This window comes from Dicentrarchus labrax, unplaced genomic scaffold (assembly GCF_905237075.1).
Source record: "Dicentrarchus labrax unplaced genomic scaffold, dlabrax2021, whole genome shotgun sequence".
In the NCBI taxonomy this organism is placed as follows: Eukaryota; Metazoa; Chordata; class Actinopteri; family Moronidae; genus Dicentrarchus; species Dicentrarchus labrax.
Genome location: NW_026136713.1, coordinates 20,264,791 through 20,284,122, shown reverse-complemented (window position 1 = coordinate 20,284,122; position 19,332 = coordinate 20,264,791). Strand labels below are relative to the sequence as shown.

The 19,332-nt window shown below is 40.4% G+C and overlaps 1 protein-coding gene across 1 annotated transcript in view; it reads right to left on the bottom strand.

Annotated features, from left to right (window-relative positions):
• fat2 (FAT atypical cadherin 2) overlaps positions 1-18,095 on the bottom strand; it is a 110,740-nt gene extending 92,645 nt beyond the window's left edge. Inside the window, exons 1-3 of the mRNA XM_051420689.1 lie at positions 17,861-18,095; positions 2,775-6,041; positions 1,200-1,511 (exon numbers count right to left, since the gene is read on the bottom strand). Coding sequence (XP_051276649.1) covers positions 1,200-1,511; positions 2,775-6,027 — 3,565 coding nt within the window. The 5' untranslated portion in view covers positions 6,028-6,041; positions 17,861-18,095. The remainder of the gene's footprint in view (positions 1-1,199; positions 1,512-2,774; positions 6,042-17,860) is intronic.
• Between the last annotated feature and the right edge of the window lie 1,237 nt (positions 18,096-19,332).

The window sequence follows — 19,332 nt, the reverse complement described above, 5'->3', positions numbered from 1 at the left end:
TGTGGGAAATGTCTCACTGATAGGTTTTACGGCTGCAGTAATACCCCAGAATCAAAATGCACATAAATCTGCCGTGGGGACATATACGGCGACATATACCGATTTGTCCAAACAATTTGTGAAAGAGAAAGCACAGCGGACCTCCAGATGTCTTATATTCACAAGGGGAGTTTGAATCCAAATGTAGATTAATCACAAGGGAGCGAGTAGCCTGTGTTTCTGTCCAAAATGCTTATAAAATGAGAGCATGACACTGTGCAGGCTGATCCAATTATATCCCAGACTTCCTGTATATCTGTCTGCCCGTACAACTTGCTAAAAGCTTAAATTGCATGTTTCACGGCCATGCTGAATATTAAAATCTATACTGTCACAAAGATGGAAGTTGAAGATGCTTAAAGGACTTATTTTCAATGTAATAAATAAATACACTGCATTTTCATAGCTCCTTTCTGGTCTTCTAACCAGTCAAAGCACTTTACACTTGTCAACGTTCACCGATATACACACTGATGGACGGGGCTGCCATGCAAGGTACCAACTTGCTCATCAGAAACATGAACTAGTGCCCATTCACACACACGGATGGCACAGCTTTTGGGAGCAATTTAGCGTTCAGTATCTTTCCCAAGGACTCTTCAAGATGTAGACAGGAGGGAGCTGGGGATCCAACCACCAATTGTCTGATTAGTGGACAATCCGTTCTACCTAAGTCACAGTCCGGCTTGGCGTGAAGGTTAGATAAGGGAGGGAATGGGCACCAGGCAAATGGGAAAATGGGAGGAATGTTTGCACTATAATACCATTGCCTGTATGCACTATTTCTTATATCTTTCAAAAACAATTATGACTTTTTATGTCATTTTATCCTGTTGGACTCTACCTGGCTACATGTTTATACAATTTTACAGGGTGTTGTTGCTTCAAGGCCATCACAGACTATTTCACCATTGAAGATGCCCAACACCAAAGACAATGTGATGCCCATTGCTTAAAATGTTGTGCTATTTTTATCAAACCAGAATGTGTGTTCACTTTTAAGGATGGAATTTAATTTGCTCCTACTGCAAATGTTTCAAAATGTGACTACCATTCCACTGGAAACCATTGTAATTATTACTGCCGATTGTTTTGCATGTTTAATAAAAATGTACTGTTGCAATAGTAGACAATGTTTCTGCTCATTAACTCTTAATTACCTGTTTTGGGATCCACATCGAAGTATGTGCGATGGGATTCCAGCATCTGAAAAGAAAGCTTCCCCTCCGAGGAAGTGTCCACGTCTGTGGCGAACACCTGAATGACGGACTTGGCTTTGTCCACGTTCTCCTGGGCAGAAGCGAAATACACTGGCTGAGAAAGTTCTGGAGCGTTATCGTTAATGTCCAGGACCTCCAGGAAGACGTGAGTCCAGGAGATCAGAGGCTCCGTCCCCAGATCAGTGACGTAGACAGAAAGCCAGTAGTGAGGCATCATCTCACGGTCCAACGTCTCTGTTGTACGAATCACACCTAAGACACATGAAAGGGTGGGGAATTAGGATTAAATGTTCAGATAAAACACTGTTTTCACTTGTGAACAACACACCAGTATTAACTTGTTTAAACCTGCAGCTGTGCCTCAGGAATGAATCGGTTGAATCAATTTTATACTTAATAACTGTAACCACCCTGGAGAAAATATCAATCACTATGACTTTCATCTAGCTTAAGGGGCCTGTTTGTATTTTAAAAAGTCTGGATTGATGCCCAAATGCTCAGCAACATGGGTGACACATTTGTGTTGCCAAAACATACTCAAATTCTTATGGTATAGAAGAAGCTGGATACCAGACTAGTTATGGTATGCCAGATGTCTAAAAGCAAGGGAAATATTTTTCTGCACATAGTTCATAAGCAGTTTAAATTTGGATACCCTGAGGTACAAAACCAGCAACAAAGGAAAATATTTATATTTCAGTATGGTTACATTATGACAGCAGGCTCTATTTTCTATGATTTTATCTGAGCCCTAAGTACAGCACCAGGCTGATTGAATGCACTACGATATGTTGAGAGGTTGCAGGGTATCTGCAAAGGATATGCTGATGGAAAAATAGAAAAACCGCCTTAACACCCCAGGGGAAATATCAAGTTGTACAACATGCACATGTCTCATCTTATCGTAAGGGAAACTACATGAGGAAATGTATTTCTGAAATCTGAACATCTGCTGAGGAGGATTGTCTAGTACAATCACAAGCTCAGGGAGAGCTACTAATAGTCCTTGTGGAGACATTGACAATTAAAGGTATGCTCTGTAACTGTTTAAATAAAGAAATCAGTCAATCAAATACAAAAGACTGAATTAGTATGCCTAATTACCTTGCCTAGTTACTTTATAAATTGCATGCTGTAAGTATGTAAGTTTAAAAACAGCACTATTTCTCAATCGAGACCAGTAACTTCCTGAAGTCTTCGCTGGCTGCTGGTCAATACATAATGAATACATTTAAGGATGTTTGTCACCTTCACAAAACTAATACAACAAAACAACAAATCTGAGTCTTCTATTTCTACTTATATTAGTTCTATTAGTCATTCATGTAAGGCAAACAGGGGAACAACAATTTGAGCCAAACTAGATTAATTCTACACAAAAGGATTCAAACTAGATTTTTTTAAATGAAGAGTCCTAGTGTAGGTCAAGATGAAAAAAAGAATTTCCCCTTCCCCCCTTATTACCAACTGTACAATCATTAAAACTTAAATCAGCAAAACCACAGTATTTCTTACCTGTTTCCTCATCAATGGTGAACACTCCAAGACCAGAGCCTTCATGGATGTGGTATCTCACGACTCCATCTCTGCCCAGATCCTTGTCTGAAGCCGTAAGCATGACCACTGATGTCCCCACTGCTGCATCCTCCATCACTCCGGCTTCATACACAAACTCTGAGAACACAGGCCTGTGGAGGTTCTCGTTGACATCCATAACCTGAATCTCTACAAAGCAGGAGGAAGAGAGGGAGCGAGGGAAGCCGTGATCGACAGCTCGGACTGTGAGGTTGTAAATTGGCCTCCTCTCAAAGTCCAGCTCCCTCTCCAGGGTCAAAGCACCTGTGGAGGAGTCGAGATTAAAGATCCCACCCTCGGTATTCTTGAGGTTGTAGGTGACGAGGCCGCCGCTCCCCAGATCTAAGTCAACACTCTCAACCCAGACAAGGAGGGTGCCCACAGGTACATCCTCTGGAACTTTTATTTTGTAAACTTTGGGCACAAACTTGGGTGGGTTGTCATTAATGTCTTGTAAAACCACCACAAGGTCAATCATGGAGAACAACTGAGGGCCGTGTTTAGCTTGGTCTCTGGCTTCGATCCAAAGGTCATGCCTAGGTGAGGTTTCTCGATCCAAATGACCCGTCACTGTCACCTCACCAGTCAGTTCATCAACTCTGAACATGTCAGTAGATGTCAGCAGCGAATATTGAACATTACCGCTCGTATCCACATCAAGATCTATTGCACGGGCTGTAAAAATAATGGAGTCAACTTCTGTGTTTTCAGGCACACGTATCACATAGCTGGGCTGATCAAAAACAGGAGGATTGTCGTTGACATCCATGACATTCACTGCAACGAACTTCCATGCCGATGTTTGTGGTGTTCCCAAATCATAAACAGTGATGTTCAAAATGTAGAACTCTTTACTTTCTCTATCCAATGGGCAAACTAACTGAAGGTCACCAGAGAAAGTGTCAATGGAGAAACAGCCATCCTCATTCCCACTTGATATGGCATACACTAGTTTACTATTAAACCCAGTGTCAGAGTCTGTTGCTTTGAACTGAACAATGGTGGAATTCAGTGGATGGTCCTCAATGAGGTCAATTGAGCTTGGAAGGCTCAAATTAAACTTGGGAGAATGTCGGTTAATGATGTGAATATCAGAGAACGTGTCTTCCTCTTGATTTGTTAAAATGGGTTTGATCGACTCGATAAGTTTATCAGTCAGCTGTTTGAAAATGCCTGTTTCCTCGCAGTGGACTGTTGCATCATCACCTCTGTTTGTGACAGTTATCCTGACAACTGAAGCTTCAGAGTGATGTTTGCCATCAGTGGCTACAACTCTCAAAGTAAATGAACCTGCCCGCAGGGGAATCGGTTGCTTAAGGGTGATGGCTCCTGACGTAGAATCAATACCAAAAACTTGAAGCTCATTTCCTGTCTCGATGACATACCTCAGCTGCTGCAGCTCATCTAAATCAATGGCTGACAGCTCAGCGATCGTATGCCCCACGGGTAAATCTAGAGGTACAGTGGTGTTGCAGCCCACCCTCTCAAACAGAGGGATGTTATCGTTGACATTGTTCAAGGTAATCGTCACGGGGCATTCGCTGACCTGACTGAAGGGGTTGCCGCTGTCTGAGGCCCAAACTCTGAGGTGATAGCGCCGTTTCATCAGCTCATAGTCCAAGTGTTCAGAGGTTGAGATGACACCTGTGAATGGGTCTATTGTAAAAGGTAAGGGACCCGAGTTTGCAATAGTGTAAGTCACAAAGCCGTTTTTACCTTTATCTTTGTCTGTGGCTGCTACTTTCAAAACACTACTGCCAACAGGGGTGTTTTCATCCAGTGTGGCCTGGTAGGAGGTGAGGGTGAATTGTGGGCTGTTGTCATTTTCGTCCGTTACCTCAACCACTATGTGAGTCTCAGCTTCACCATGATTGGCCACTACATCAAACTCATAACGATTCTTTATCTCATAGTCAAATTTCTCCGTCGTTATGATAATTCCTGTTTTGGGATTTATCTTGAATTTAGTGCTGTCTGGATTATTTTTGATACTAAAGGTAACATTATATGGTACTGAGGTGACAGACACCTTAACTACATGGGTTTTAGGGGGTGAAAACTCACTGAGTGTGACAATGTAGGTGTCTTCAAAAAATGCTAACGGGCTATAATGATAGGCCGGAACATGGATTTGTGTAATTGGAGAGAGTAAACTTGGGAAGCTCCTGTCTTTAGCTTGAAGGGACAGATTCAGCCCAAAAGGAGTTTGAGACCAGATAATCCTCTTTGTAGAGATCACTTGGAAGTCACTGCCCTGCGCACCTAAGGGGATTATCTCAAAACACTTGTGGGGATCCCCTCCAACAATATTAAGAGATTCCACTGGCTTAACCCCTGCCTCCACATGGACATTGATAGTTATTTTGCCATCTGTAGAGACTGTGGGTTTGGGGAGAGGTGTGATTACTGGTGACCCCATGGACATCTTCTGTATGTTTACTGTAACCCTGGCCACATTACCAAATTTCTGAACACCAGATATCTTCTTTGTCCTGTCCTCAGCTAAAACAGTAAGGTCGTATCTCTCTGTGCGGGTGTGATTGAGCTTCTTGACGAGGCTAACTGTGCCTGTGAAAGGGTCAACGACAAAAGGATGAGATCTGCTGGTGAAAGAGTAATAAAATTCAGCGTTGCTACCAATGTCGGCGTCTGTGGCACTAACCCTGATCACACTTGACTTAAGTTGAGTGTCCTCCTTGATGGCCACGTTGTACGAGGCAGGATAGAAAAGAGGTTTTAGGTCATTGGTGTCAAGCACCTGGACAAACACCTTTGTCTTTGCCTGGAAGTCAAAAGTGCTTTCGGTTGCCTCCACAGTGAGAGTGTAAGTGTCTCTGACTTCCCTGTTGAGGAGCGCTGAGTTACTGCTGCGTGTTTTGATCCTGAGGAAGCAGAAATCCCCAACTTTAACTGATTCTGCTTGGAAAAGGCCGTCGTCATCACCTGAGACGACATTATATGTGATTTCCCAGAACAGATCTGTCACTTCAATGCCCATCTTCACTGGTGTCTCAATGTACGTCCGCGGGGCAGAGTTCTCGTTGATGGTGGCATTGTAGAGATGGTGCGTGAACCTCAACGGTGAGCTGTCTTTTCCTTTTCCCATACCCCCCTGACACCTCGACACGTGCAGGAGCACTGCTGCTAAAGTGAGGAAAGTTGTTCCAAAAGCTGCCATCTTTAGTATCTCCATGAAGATCCTCAGACCTGTGAAAGGGAAAGAGGAAAAAGACAAATACCTGTCACGTGATTTACTATAAATCATGAATAGAAGAATCCTTTATAGAAAATAACTAGTATCCTTGAATAAATAGTATTGCATTTTATATCTGCAGAACAGTAATACACTCATAACTCTTGTACCTACACTATTTTGTAAATAGACCAATCATTTCCTTAAGCTCCACAAACAATTCAAAATGGACACAGAATACACAATGACACAACAGCAGAGGGTAGGCCTGTGGCGCGGTATCTGACTCCTGTCCCAACTTGCCTTGACCAAAAAAAAAAAGGAAGGCAGCACATTGTTCCAGGACCAGAAAGCCTCCAAGCCTTTTTAGACAGGTGGCAGCCAAAACAATTCCTCATAATTATCCCTTTGGTGACCAAATACTAGCAAAAAGTGCTCATCGAAATTATTACTTTAAGCTTTTGTCATCACAGAGCTATGAGGAGGGATTTGTAGTTTGATGACTCAGTTTCAAGTAGATAACAGTGGGTGGTTCAGTCCTGATCCGAATGCAAATAGCTGCATGTGTACTGTAGGTCTGCAGTGGTGACTGCTGTATGTGCATTAGGCATCCCTGGAGGCATGAGCCATCAAATTGCTGCTTTCATTATCAACAAGGGATCAGGCTACCACACTGTTGCAATTACAATATCTCTTTTACGAAGGAGACTTGGCCAAAATGGCAGCATGAATTGTTAAAAATGCACTGAGACCAATTCAGGTCACTAACTGTGCACTAAAGTGGAAGCGTCACAGATGAAAACCGCAGCCCTGATCATTTAAAAACTTTATAACAATTAAAATGTATATCGCTCATAAAGCATTTATTGAATGCTGCATTTGGCAGCTTTTCTTTACAAGTTTTTTTTATAGGTTATTTCAAACCTGCATAAAATGTTGTGATTGGATGGACTGGACCTGGATGATTTGAAGTGAATACAAAGACTAACACATTACATTAAAATCTACCCATTAAAACAAATTTGATTTATCAGTCTGCAACAAATATTACTACAAATTAAATACAGTTTCTGGTATAGTCTCACTTTCAGTTTCCCTGAGAGCAGATTCAATGGTGACAAAATTGTCTCATCATATTCCAAGGATCCTCCTAATCTACACCTTAATCCGTATTATTCATACTTTAGTGTTGAAGTTCTGATGAAATAACTGATGCTATCAAAATCCCTAGAATCATTACTTTGATTTCAACTCGGGATTTAGCTTTCCCTGACTAAGCTAACTGTTTACCTGTGGGCAGATGCAGCTTATCGATCCTTTTCGACTGATAGTGAAAAGAACAAGGAGGGGAGTGATGTGTGAGCTGTGGGAAAAAGTATGTGTGCAAGACTGGCAGTTTGCACCATTTACTTACTTACACAGTGACTTTAGTTTAAAAAAAAGGACTAAACAAGACCTAACACTTCATTCTTTAATGAAAAATGTTTCAGCGCCATTTTAACTGCATTCACAAATCAAGGGACATAGTGCAGGTGAATCTGTATCATCAGTGTCTCCACATCAAACCATTTACAAGCAATTTCAACCCCATTAGGATAAGTATGACTGCAAATGAGTAACCCATGGAAGGGGAGAAAAAATGAGCATATAAACTGCAAGAAGGCCTTAATTCAGTTTTGACACTTGCTTTAGGGTGCATCCCTTGTATGTGGATTCCAAGCTTTTTAATGTAAACCAAAAGCCCAAAATACATGAGAAAACGTGAGGCCAGTTGACGTACTTGATGAGATTTCACAAGACCCAGAACTGACAGCAGTAGGAACTGGAGGGCAGAACACTTTGCCCTTCACTGCCAATCTGACAGCTCATCCAGAGCTAAAAGCAACCTGCACTGAACAATCTGGAGGGCAGAAATGTCGCTCCCTGAGATCTGTGATGAAAAGATCTCTGTCATGCTTTTTCTCCTTTCACTCCTCTGCAAAAATAAGCTTGTTCAGGTGTTATGAAAGAAAATTCCAACCATTTGACCCCATTGTTAGGCCATATCGATTCCTGGTGTCTAAATAAACGGGAGTACACAAAGGGGAAAGACAAAAGATCCTTTCATATTGTGCCACATAAATATGAATACCAGTGTCATACATTATCTCACAATTTATATGGGTTTAGGAAAACAGCTCTACCGTGTATATGGTGTGCCTCCAGGTAGACTGGCGCTGGGGGGTTCAGTGAAGGGTGACAGGTATGTGGGATTTTATCTCCAGTCAAGGCACTTGGTGACATATAATCAGATTACTACAGTCAGGGTCACTATTTGGGTTGGTATCCTTTTCGCCTGTGAGGCTGGATTTAAATAGATTTAGCATAATTTAGTCTAGGGGCTGGGTCCTATTTTAAGTCAGGGAAACTTTGCATGCAGTACTTGAGGTTTTCTTTTAGTTTAAAATATCAATAGAGATACCTCATAGATTGCAGGTCTCACTGCATGAATGCATACAGAAGTAGACTATTTATATTGTGTGTCTGGTTTCTAGATTAGAATATGTGTATATACATCACATTTCACATTGATCTCATTCTCAAAGATATGGATCTACAGGATTGGCATATTGAGGTATAACGTAATCCTCAGTGTAATAATTACAGGTCTAAGCTTGATTTTGTCTTTGAAAAATACTTTAGTATGTTTATCCCTGTGGACAGAACAAATATGTCTCGAGGAGGGATTTAGCAGTGCAATCCAGGTTCTTCTTAAAAAGTAAATTCAGCTAAAATGAAGGAAAACATACTTGTCTTGGCACATGAGTATACAAAACAGCATCATTAGGAAAATCTTTCGGTGGTTTAGGTGAAATGACTAAACCGGTGCTTTCTTTTGATAATAGGCTATTCTCAATCTTCCTTGACATAGAATCACAGGCGTCTTATTTCAGCAAATAGGTCTATTGGAGTTGTGACTGCAGTGTCCAATCTGCCCTCAGTCCGACATGAGAGGATGAAGAAGAAGTAGCCCAGTGCCAAGGACAAGAAACCATGTTTTTGTTGCAAAAAAGGAGTGACAAAATAGAAGCAAGACACCGCTGGAAACAGCTCTTGGTGAGTAAGAAGTGGGTTTTATGCTGAACCACATTTCTTTTAGACTCATAAGTAAAAAAGAGCAGTTTTTAGCGTTACCATAAATTAATTACATATCTAATTTTATTTATCTGTTCAAGGAACTGATTCATCATAATCGGCTCTTCCCAGCCACTGTTAAACAACAGACCTCTCATTTGGCCAGTAGTAGGTTGGTGTATCTCCTCAATTGTATAGGTTTTTATGATAACCCTATTCAGATATCTACTGTATCCCATACACTGTTAAGTCAAGTAAGCACAGTGCAAGACACAAACTATACCTAAAACATATTACTAATGGTTATAGAAGTAATACAGTATGTATTAAAAATTGATCTACCATCAAAACACGAAGAAAAAAAATCCGAAATCATTTGTCTTATTGAAAGAAATTAGAGATGACCCAGTGCTCTATGTAATTTGCTCTGGGTTAGGATATAGAGCATCGACCACATGATAACTCAAAAGAGAAATGCACCATTGTTTGCTTATGTAATGTTTCTTCAGCAGCAACCAGAGGAAGAAGATTTAAGGGGGAGATGAGGATGGATCACACACTGATTGAAAACACAGAAATATAATGAATTCCATTCGAATCTAATGAATTCTGCGGCAGACGTAATGAATCCCACAAATCAACATTACTTGCCTCATCATCACACTCGTTAATAGTCATACTCATCTCGTACACTGCATACAGATGTAGGTATTGTGGAGGTGTATTACATGTTGGACTTGGAATTTTCGACTAAACTGAGCACTAAGTCTGACCAAACAGAACTGCACAGTATTGATTTTCTTTTCCTAAACTGAAAGGTTGACTTTCTACCAAGTCAGTCACTTACAAAATTTAACACTGCTGTGAATTGTTGCCACTTGCCAAAAAGCTTTTTAGGATTCTGCCGGAAACTGATCTCGGAGTTCCTCTAGAGTCGCTAAACTCGCCTGAACCTGAAATTGAGACTGAAAGGAAACGTTCATGTTTTCATCCAAACATCCAGTGCTGCAGGGCAGAAACCTCAGGCCATTACTGCTGCTGCTGAGGTCAGCTCATACATGCAGATAGATACACACCATCTCACTTACACCCACATCATCACACACAGTCTTGAACCTCCCTCCCGGTGTGCGTTCCAGGTAGAAACCTGCAGCCACACGTTCAGCTGCAGCTTCCTGGATCACATTTCACCATCACCCCTATGGCTCCCAGTGCCGCCAGAGAACAGTATCTGCAGCTTTTTTCACTCCTCGTCTCCATTCCTACTGTCTGTCAGTGTGAGGCTGACTGAGTCGTTTTTCTCTGCTGGAAGCTCAACAATGTGGAAATCTACAGCAGACCTACACAGCTTCAAACACAACACACTGTTTCATGTTTGCCGGCTTTCTGCTGTTGGCTGAGACCATGTGATCATTGCTGCTTATCACTCCTGCAAGGAGTGTTACTAGTAGGGTGGGCTGATATGTCAGCACCTCGGTATCATCAATCTAAGAAAGGTTTGTCACAGAAAATCAACATGTTTTTTTTGTCTGATGTTTAAAATACTTTTATCTATATTATTATTATTAATGACTTAGTGTTCATTGAATCTGTACTATTAGGGTGAGTTCATAATTGATACAAGAGGTTAATAATAGTCCTACCATAGGTATCTATGAAATAGATTTTAATTTATAGTTCATTGTCGAACTTCACCCATTGTTGGCACCACTGCAATCACTGCTATCAATTATCCTATAATTACACCCCCCACAGTAATATTGTTTCCATTCTGTCATTTACGATATACATATAGAGTGACAGAAAACTGGAGTAACAGTGAGGTCACATCTCATTTCTCAACTAGAGAATGCTGTCTTGCGATTGCTGTCTACATTGATTCTTTCACAGTGCCACAGGGTATGATCAGGGTGAGCAAAAGGTTTGCTAGCTGTGTAAAGAAGGAAGGACAGTATTGTGGCTTATTTCAACTTGCTTCAATTACTATTAACACTTCTGTCTAATAGATCCATTAGATTAGCCTTAAAGGTTTCTTGGCTTTATTATCTTACAGTCACCATCCATCTACGTGCAAATCCCTTTAAACCAGATGGCGCAATTCACTCAATGTAAAGGTAGTCACTCATTTCCTGTGTGATGTCTATTGCAACACAGACAAGTTGAATCATGGATCCATAGCTGCCAATCTGGCTTTGTAAACCCCCTGGGCATTTTATAATGGGAGGGCAGGGACTGTGGTTTGATCTGAGAGAGCCAACAGCAGACAGCAGGCCCCATCAGGCCCGGTGGCATACAGGTAATTATCTCCGTATATGTTTGTACAAAGGTTCTTTACCAGTAAATTGTAAAATGGTAATGGTAGAAAGTGGTCTTATGTGGGAATTAAAAGATTTCAGGGTTTTCCTTTTATCAGGGAAAACTATATGGCATTATTCCTCCTCCTACTCTGTCCCCGACTGTATTCAACCCATCAACCTGTTTCCTGGGTTTTGTGAAGTGATTACACCCCCATTCTCCAAAAAGAAAGCAAAGACGAAGGAGCTGCCGGGATTCTGCTGAAATGTAATATCTAAGGTGCTGTTCTGGATGTGGGCGTTTCAAAGGAATCACAAAAAACCAGACAGACCAACGTACCATTCTGTAAATGAAAATACAGGTTTATTTATCCGTAAAACGTTTTTGGACATTACAGGTCTTTGCATTTCTTTGTAACTTGAGCAGCAGACATTGGCTTTGTCCTGTTCCCCTACCCTTAACACTACAGTTTAACCCCCACAAGTAAGGATTCACAAAAAGATTAATGAGTGGTTTGCAACACACTATAGTGTAGTTGTAAGCAGATTTAAATAAATGTTAATGTATTTGTCAACAACTATAAGTCCTGGAATGTGTCATAACTGGCATGAACAGATAATTAATTATTGACAATGACAGTTGTAATTATATGTCAGTATATGATTATACACTAATAAAAAATATACCTATACATACCTAATATTATGTCCAATTTCCTCCAACAGATTCTCCTAAATGTTACACACTGGACCTTTAAGTGTTTAATTGTTACTTGTGTCAATGTAAATGCTAAATTAGGTTAAGGTGCTGCCCTTTAAGCTCATTGAACCATCACAACTGTCCTGGCCCAGTTGCAAGGGTGCCAACACGTTTTCCTCCATGTGAAACTAAATTTACTTTCAGACTCTTATTTGCATAATTACCAAGTTCAATTTCCTCCCTATCTATAAAAAACAACATCCATGGTCTGTACTTTGGTACAATCTAACAGGGTAATGAGTCTGTGCTGTAGTATTAAGCAATGATGGATGGGGAGGCTCTACCCGATGTCAGTCTATTAAGTTCCCACTGTATTATGGTGAAAAAAACACACCCCGAATTTGCTGACTACAAAGCACCAGTGCTGTTATGCTCTTCCTTTAAGATTCACAGAATGAAGTAACCTGTAAATGTCAAATTTGACAATTAAGCGCGACAACATGGTGTTTCAGCAGCTGCTCCCATTCAGATAAAAGGTTGTTCCCTCAGACTGGTGAGACATGCAGGTCTTTAGCATTTCAAGCCCTGTTAAAGTTCTCTAGGGTCTCAGAAAGTGTTTTGCAGATGTGATGAGCAACAGTGATCTACATTATAGTGTAGAATAGATAAATGAGGTTAAAGTTTTCAAAAGTTTTTTTCAACCTAAGTCATCACAACTATCATTATGGTCAATACTTAAAACCTGAGGCTTTTGTCAGTTAAAGACCCTGCTGACCTACACCAGTTTGATATAACATATAGCTTGTATAAACAGGCCTCAAGGTTTCTATGACTCTATCAAAGTGGGTAAAAACTGAGTTACGGGGTTTGTCCTCCACCTCATCCATAATAATACTAAATTACAATCCCCACTAATCCGTATATAGCTGGAAGGTTTCTGTATATTGTCAGCTGTTATTTGAATTGCCTGCGGTCTGAAGAACAGCTTGCATTATCATCTGCACAATATGAGGTCTTGTTATCCTGGTGTCACTTTTTCCCCATACACATCCCTTTTGGGTTTAAAGTCCATTTTACATTATATGATGCCAGACAAAAAGGTACATAGGTATAAGAGCCTTATATTGCATTTTTTTTCGACAGTAACATTGGTGGCAAAAGCAAACAAAATGATCCATGTACTATTAAATTCTCTATTTTCCTGCAAAACCTTTCAATTTTTAGGATTTGATACGCATAGCTCAACTAGCTAGGGCTTTTTTTATTCTGTGTGTAATGGCTGCACAGTTTTACAGCCAACAACAATGATAAATAAAAACATTTTATTAAACATATTTCCACATATTTTTTTAAGGCCACAGGGAGCAATGTGTGGTTCCAGGGCCACCAGTCGCCTACCCCCTCCCGGACACTAATGTTACTGATGTCAGACGCAAACATGCAGGCCAACCAACAAAGACTGCAGCACTAAATAACATTTTCAGCCAATTCTGGTTGGGCATTTTGGATAACAAAGGTTTTCTGCAGCCTTGCTACAACAGAGAAACTGCTCTCCACTGTTCATCACAGCACAGCGAAGCCCTCCACTTTCTCCATTACTCCAGAGCACACACAGCAACTTCTGTTTTTTATAGAACAACCAGTGATGGATGTCTGTAAATTACACTTTCATTTATAGAATATAGGATGCTTCCAAATTGACACGTTGACTGTTATACTGAGGCTTCATGTTTTTTGGGATGTTAGTGGGCTGGCTCTTTATGTCAGACGAGGCGGGGTTCTCCCACTATAAATGCTGCAAGAAACCCTGTATAAATGTACACAAGGAAGGGACTGTCAATGATTTTTTTACAACAAACTCGAAATAGCTGATTGCTAGTGAGCGTTGCCAGACCACCATGAGACAAATGAAAGCCAGAGGCGTGGTTTGACATTCAAATAAGAGTGGAAAACATTCAATTTTGCAGCCTCGCTCCCTGACACATCTTCCTGCATCCAGATACCAATTAAATTAGACACTGGAGAGTCAGGGGGGTCAGAGGTAGGACTGGATGAGCCTGGATGAGCCCCCATCAGTCCTCGCTCTGACTTGTTCTCATATATGGAAACTGCCTCCTAGCACTCTGCTCTCATTTTATTACTTCTTCCTGCAGGAGCGTTATCAGCGCTCAATGACTCTGACACTTGACCTCTGTACAGCACCCTCCAGCCAGAGGTGGAATCCATTCTTCTCCTCTGATTCATGTATTAGCGTTGGACTACATTATTAATGGGACATGATTACTACATTTCATACAAAATTAGTACCAGAATTATTGGTTTGAGTTTTTGTCGTGATCTGTAAAAGCCCACTTTACCCACAGAACTCTTTGATTCCAAGCCTAATCTTACAATGAAATCTTGCATAAAAGCATCGGTTAAATTAAACAAAAGTTTTAATTCCTTCAAAATTCCATCTGCAGGAACTCTCACAGCTAACGCCTTTGCAGAAGTGTAATTTCAGATCAGACTTCCTGGATTTTGTATGGGTGGGGTTACGATGCTAACCCCCGTCTGGAAAGGTCCAGGGGTTGGGAAGGGCGCGGCCTCCAACCTAACCTCTCTCACACCCACAGCATGAAGCCGGGACGCGGAGGCCTTTAACTGGAGCTGAGTGGTTATATTGGGATGAGCTGAGAGCAGCTCTGGTCTGGAGGTACTTAACCCTGTCAGGACCACAGAGTACTCTGGTGAAAATCTGAGAAAAGGCTGAGAGTCTGTCTTAAATAATATAATAAAAATAATAAACATAAAAACTTAGTAGTAATAGTATACAGCCTCAGACAGAATAATGTTTGGTGTTTGACAGTAAACTTTGACTCTTAATGTCAGCAAAATTTAGATGCTCCACATTGCCGATATATGATGTATGCTCCAGCACTATACAATAGGCCAGAGCATTGGAAATATTCATTAAAATTAGTTATATTGTGATATTTAATTTCTTCTGGAAAATCATAAAAGATACTTCCTTGTGATGTTTTTGCCTAATCCAGCCAATAACCCTGGTACTCCATCATATTGTAGTAAAATCCATAAACAAATACAATATTGCCATATAATACCGCTCATTGATTTGGTTACAATCATACAACCAACGATATTCAAAGGATGCATACCTTGGTATACGACAAAATATATCTATCTGTCTATTTTATATATAATTATATGCTCTGCTTTGCTACAATGCAAAATTATATTTTATGTTATGTAGCATTACTTACATTACATTACTGGAGTTTTGTACAATAATACATCGCACATTGCATCAATGTGGGAAACAGAATCCTGCAGGTGAAAGATTTTATTTTCATTTTTGAATAATAAAAATATTAACTGAGCTCTGCCAACTAAAGCTTTTTGTCTCAGTGAAGTCGTTCACCCCACCCCCAGTTCCCACAACTTTTATGTGTCGCTGTTAAACAAAGACTCTGGATGATTCTTCAAGCTCTAGTCTACAATCACAGAACATTTTACTGTCATAGCATCTGTAAAAGTTGTTGTGGTTCAGCACTGAGGGCAGACATAAAAGTTCAAAGTGAAGTCATGGAAACGTTCTGGGGATGAGATTTAAATTTAAACTTTGTGAGAATAAAACTGCATTTGGACGTGATAGTATTTGTTACACCCCTTTACATTAATCTTGGGTTGTAAAAGTAGAGCATTTAAAAAAAGTAGTCCCCCACTTCAATAACATATTAAGCCAGATTCCACATTTACTCTCTTATAATATTATTTTATAACATATGTTCTCTGTTATGCCATCCTGTACAATATTACAGCCTGTTTTGCTGTTTTTTTCTGGGCTTCTCCTCTCAGATATGCGGACTGCAGGGTTAGGTCATGTCATGGGTGGAAGGTTGAGTGAAGGGGTTGGGGGTGTCCTTTCAAGTCAAAACTGCCCCTCCACAAACACACACACACATTCACACCCACACCCAAAGGTTCACTTAGGACCCCACAGAGCAAATACTATAATTACAAGGAGGGTCAGAAATGCCTAATCAGTATTTGCTGTTATCAAGCTCGGCCTGTCAGTCATCCAGACGGTCCGACGGTTCGTTTGGACCTGACTGTAAGGGGTGTGTGATTGATGGAGGGGGTAGATAGGTGTTTATGTCTTTTAGGGGCTGCATAGGTGTGTGCTGGTTTGGATTAGGCTTACTTCACCTTCAGTTTTTCCCCCTCATATAACACTCTTTTTCATGGTGTTATCTAGTTTTCAGTCTTTTTGGGCTAATTTTATAACTTCCCTCTGTGGTTTTCTGCTGCTTACACTCAATCAGACAATAAAACAATCAGTCGGCAAGTTGGAGAGGCCAACAGCCTAATTGCACAAGGGTAATATCTATCTATCTTTTACGGCGGGCTGTTCCAACCATCCTTCCAGCAAAGTCTAGACTTTATCTCAACCACTCCAAACAGCCGTGTTATCTGCACTGTCATTAATGAGGCTCAGCAATTCAACAAATCAATTGTTTAAAAAGCTCTCAGTCCAGACTCAATGGTTTGCACGTGCTTGACGGTTAAATTTCTGCAGAAATCCTATTCTTCTAAAAACTTCACTTGATGGAAACTAAACTGACCTAATCCCACTATAACAAATTAAACTTCCTTATCAGGGATATGGCATGTCTCCAGGGTAGTAAAAACCAATTATGTGCCTATATACCTTTAAATTAAAGCATCAACTGAAAGTAACATCTAAACACAACACAGCCTCAAGCAACTTTCAGGTCAAATGAGATTCAGGAGAATGAGTGAGAAGTTTTCTTGTCACACCGTTTACAAAACAGCTGCCTGTGTGCCGCTTTCCATTATGGAATTTCACCTTTGAAGAAATGAACTGGTCAGTGCTGTAAGGTTATCTTGGCACCCATCCATCACAAAATGCCATCTTCCATTTCACAGTACACGCTGAGCGAGCTGACAGAACTCAGTGGACACACACAAAAATCAGCTCCAGACCTGACAGTCATTTGAAAGAGAAACAAAAGCTCATCATTTCTTTTGCTGTCATTGCATTGCAAAAGATCTGGGTACATAATCATCATTGTTGCAAAAAACATGATTGAGCAATTTCCTTCCACACAGAGGAAATCAGCTCCAGGAGAAATAACATAAGAGAAGGGAGGGACTCTTTGACCAAAAACTTCAAACGTCTGCATGCATTGACATGTGCTTCTACTGCTCCTCTTTACCTCCCCTCCCATGCTATCGCTCCAAGCTAAAACTGTCAGAAATGAAAGCTTACAAATCCATTATGAAACTCTAATAACAACTCACACACATAGCCACACACTCACACACTCTCTCTTTTCTCACAAATAATATAGTAAATTGCTTGATTGATTATATTTAAAATCCCTTTTGCAACAGTTGTTGCTCAAAACACATTATAAAGCACCATGGGAAGCCCATATGCACACTGTTGGTGCATAATTAGAACTAGAACATGATATATGAAGCAGAATGTGCAAAAACTGAATTATTTTCCAGCATTTGTCTGATTTATGCAATGCAAGAAAAGTTCTTCTGAGGTACTTCTGCTCTGTTTATACACACTACTACACAGTGTTTAGTAATATTGGGATACTAAATAGTGGTGATATTCTCCACAATAAACAGCAGTGTGAAGTGAAGTGAAGTGAAGCAGTATGCATGGTGAGCGACAACGAAAACGTACCTCAGGGCCAGTTAGGTGACTCTTCCTGGAATATCTCTGCCTCTTTTCTCCCCTCAAACTTGAGGAACTTTAAAAATCCTTCGACAGGCCGGCAACAACCGGTGTACTCCCATAGTGGTCTGATGTAAAGTCCATGAAAACATACAAATAAAAGCACACATACGGAGTTGTGGGAGTGTGTTTCGACTGACGCTTACTTCAGCGCCTTCAAAGGCTCTGAACCAAAGTGCTGCTGAGACATCTCAACAACACTCTCAGGAGTCCCATCTCCACCCACTTCTCACACTGTCCCTCCTCCCTCTGTGACACACACACACACACACACACACACCTACCTTCCATGTGCCCAGATTGGCTCTGCTCCCCCCTCTCTTGCCTGTGGGCTCAGGCCTTTGGGCCTTGGCCAGAACTGTGCTTCTAGGGCGTGTGCATGTGTGTGTGTGTGTGTGTGTGTGTGTGTGTGTGTGTGTGTGTGTGTGTGTGTGTGTGTGTGTGTGTGTGCGCATGTTTGGTGTGTGTGTGAGTGTGTGTGTGTGTGTGTGTGTGTGTGTTTGGTGTCTGTTGATGCTGTATTTCTCTCTGCAATATGTAAAGTTAAATTATAGTCTGATTCAATGCAGAACTTTTTCCTCAAAGCAACAAATCAATAAATAAATGCAACAAGTGGGAAAAAAACTAATGTAAAACAAACCGCATCTAACACACACACACAGACAGACACACACACAGACAGCAAGCTGATTAAAGCAAGAACACAGGTTGGGAAAGTAAAATTAAATGTCTTTGTTTTCTATTTGTGCTGTAAGAAAAACTAATAAAAATAAGAAGAAAATTTTATGATTAATTATCTCATTATGGAGGGATTCTCTCTTATTGCAGTATAGTCATTAAAACCCACATCCACATTTACTGAGAAGAAAACAACGCACAACCCTTAAAGGGCCATCTGTGACCTGTGTTGAACTCTAAGGCAGGCCAATAAAACCACAGCAACAAAAAGGGGTCAGTTATTCGGACCCTCAAGGCGCTGTTTGAGGAGAACTGAATGCAAACACAAACATTTAGACACATTTAAAAAAAAAACATAGAAACATAAAATATCTAAAATAGTTGATAGACAAAAGTTGGTGATGGCCAAACCATAGTAGTGCCGGACTGATGTGTTTTTTTTTTTCATACAGACAAACAAATCACTGTTTTTTTTGCACCAATATGACTAAGAAGAAACAACTTTATTCAAGAATATTCAAGTTCATTATTCTTTAACATGTTAAATAACTTAACACAAAAGCTACATTGTCAACCAATTCCAGAAATGAACACAGAGAAAATTAAAAATAAATAAAAATCAAATATATACCGGGGAAACAAAAGATGATAATGGCAGATAATATTGTCCGCTGCTGAAAGAAAAAAGCTGCAAAATGTTGTGGTGCAGTTATCATTTTATACATCAATCATTATTACTGGTA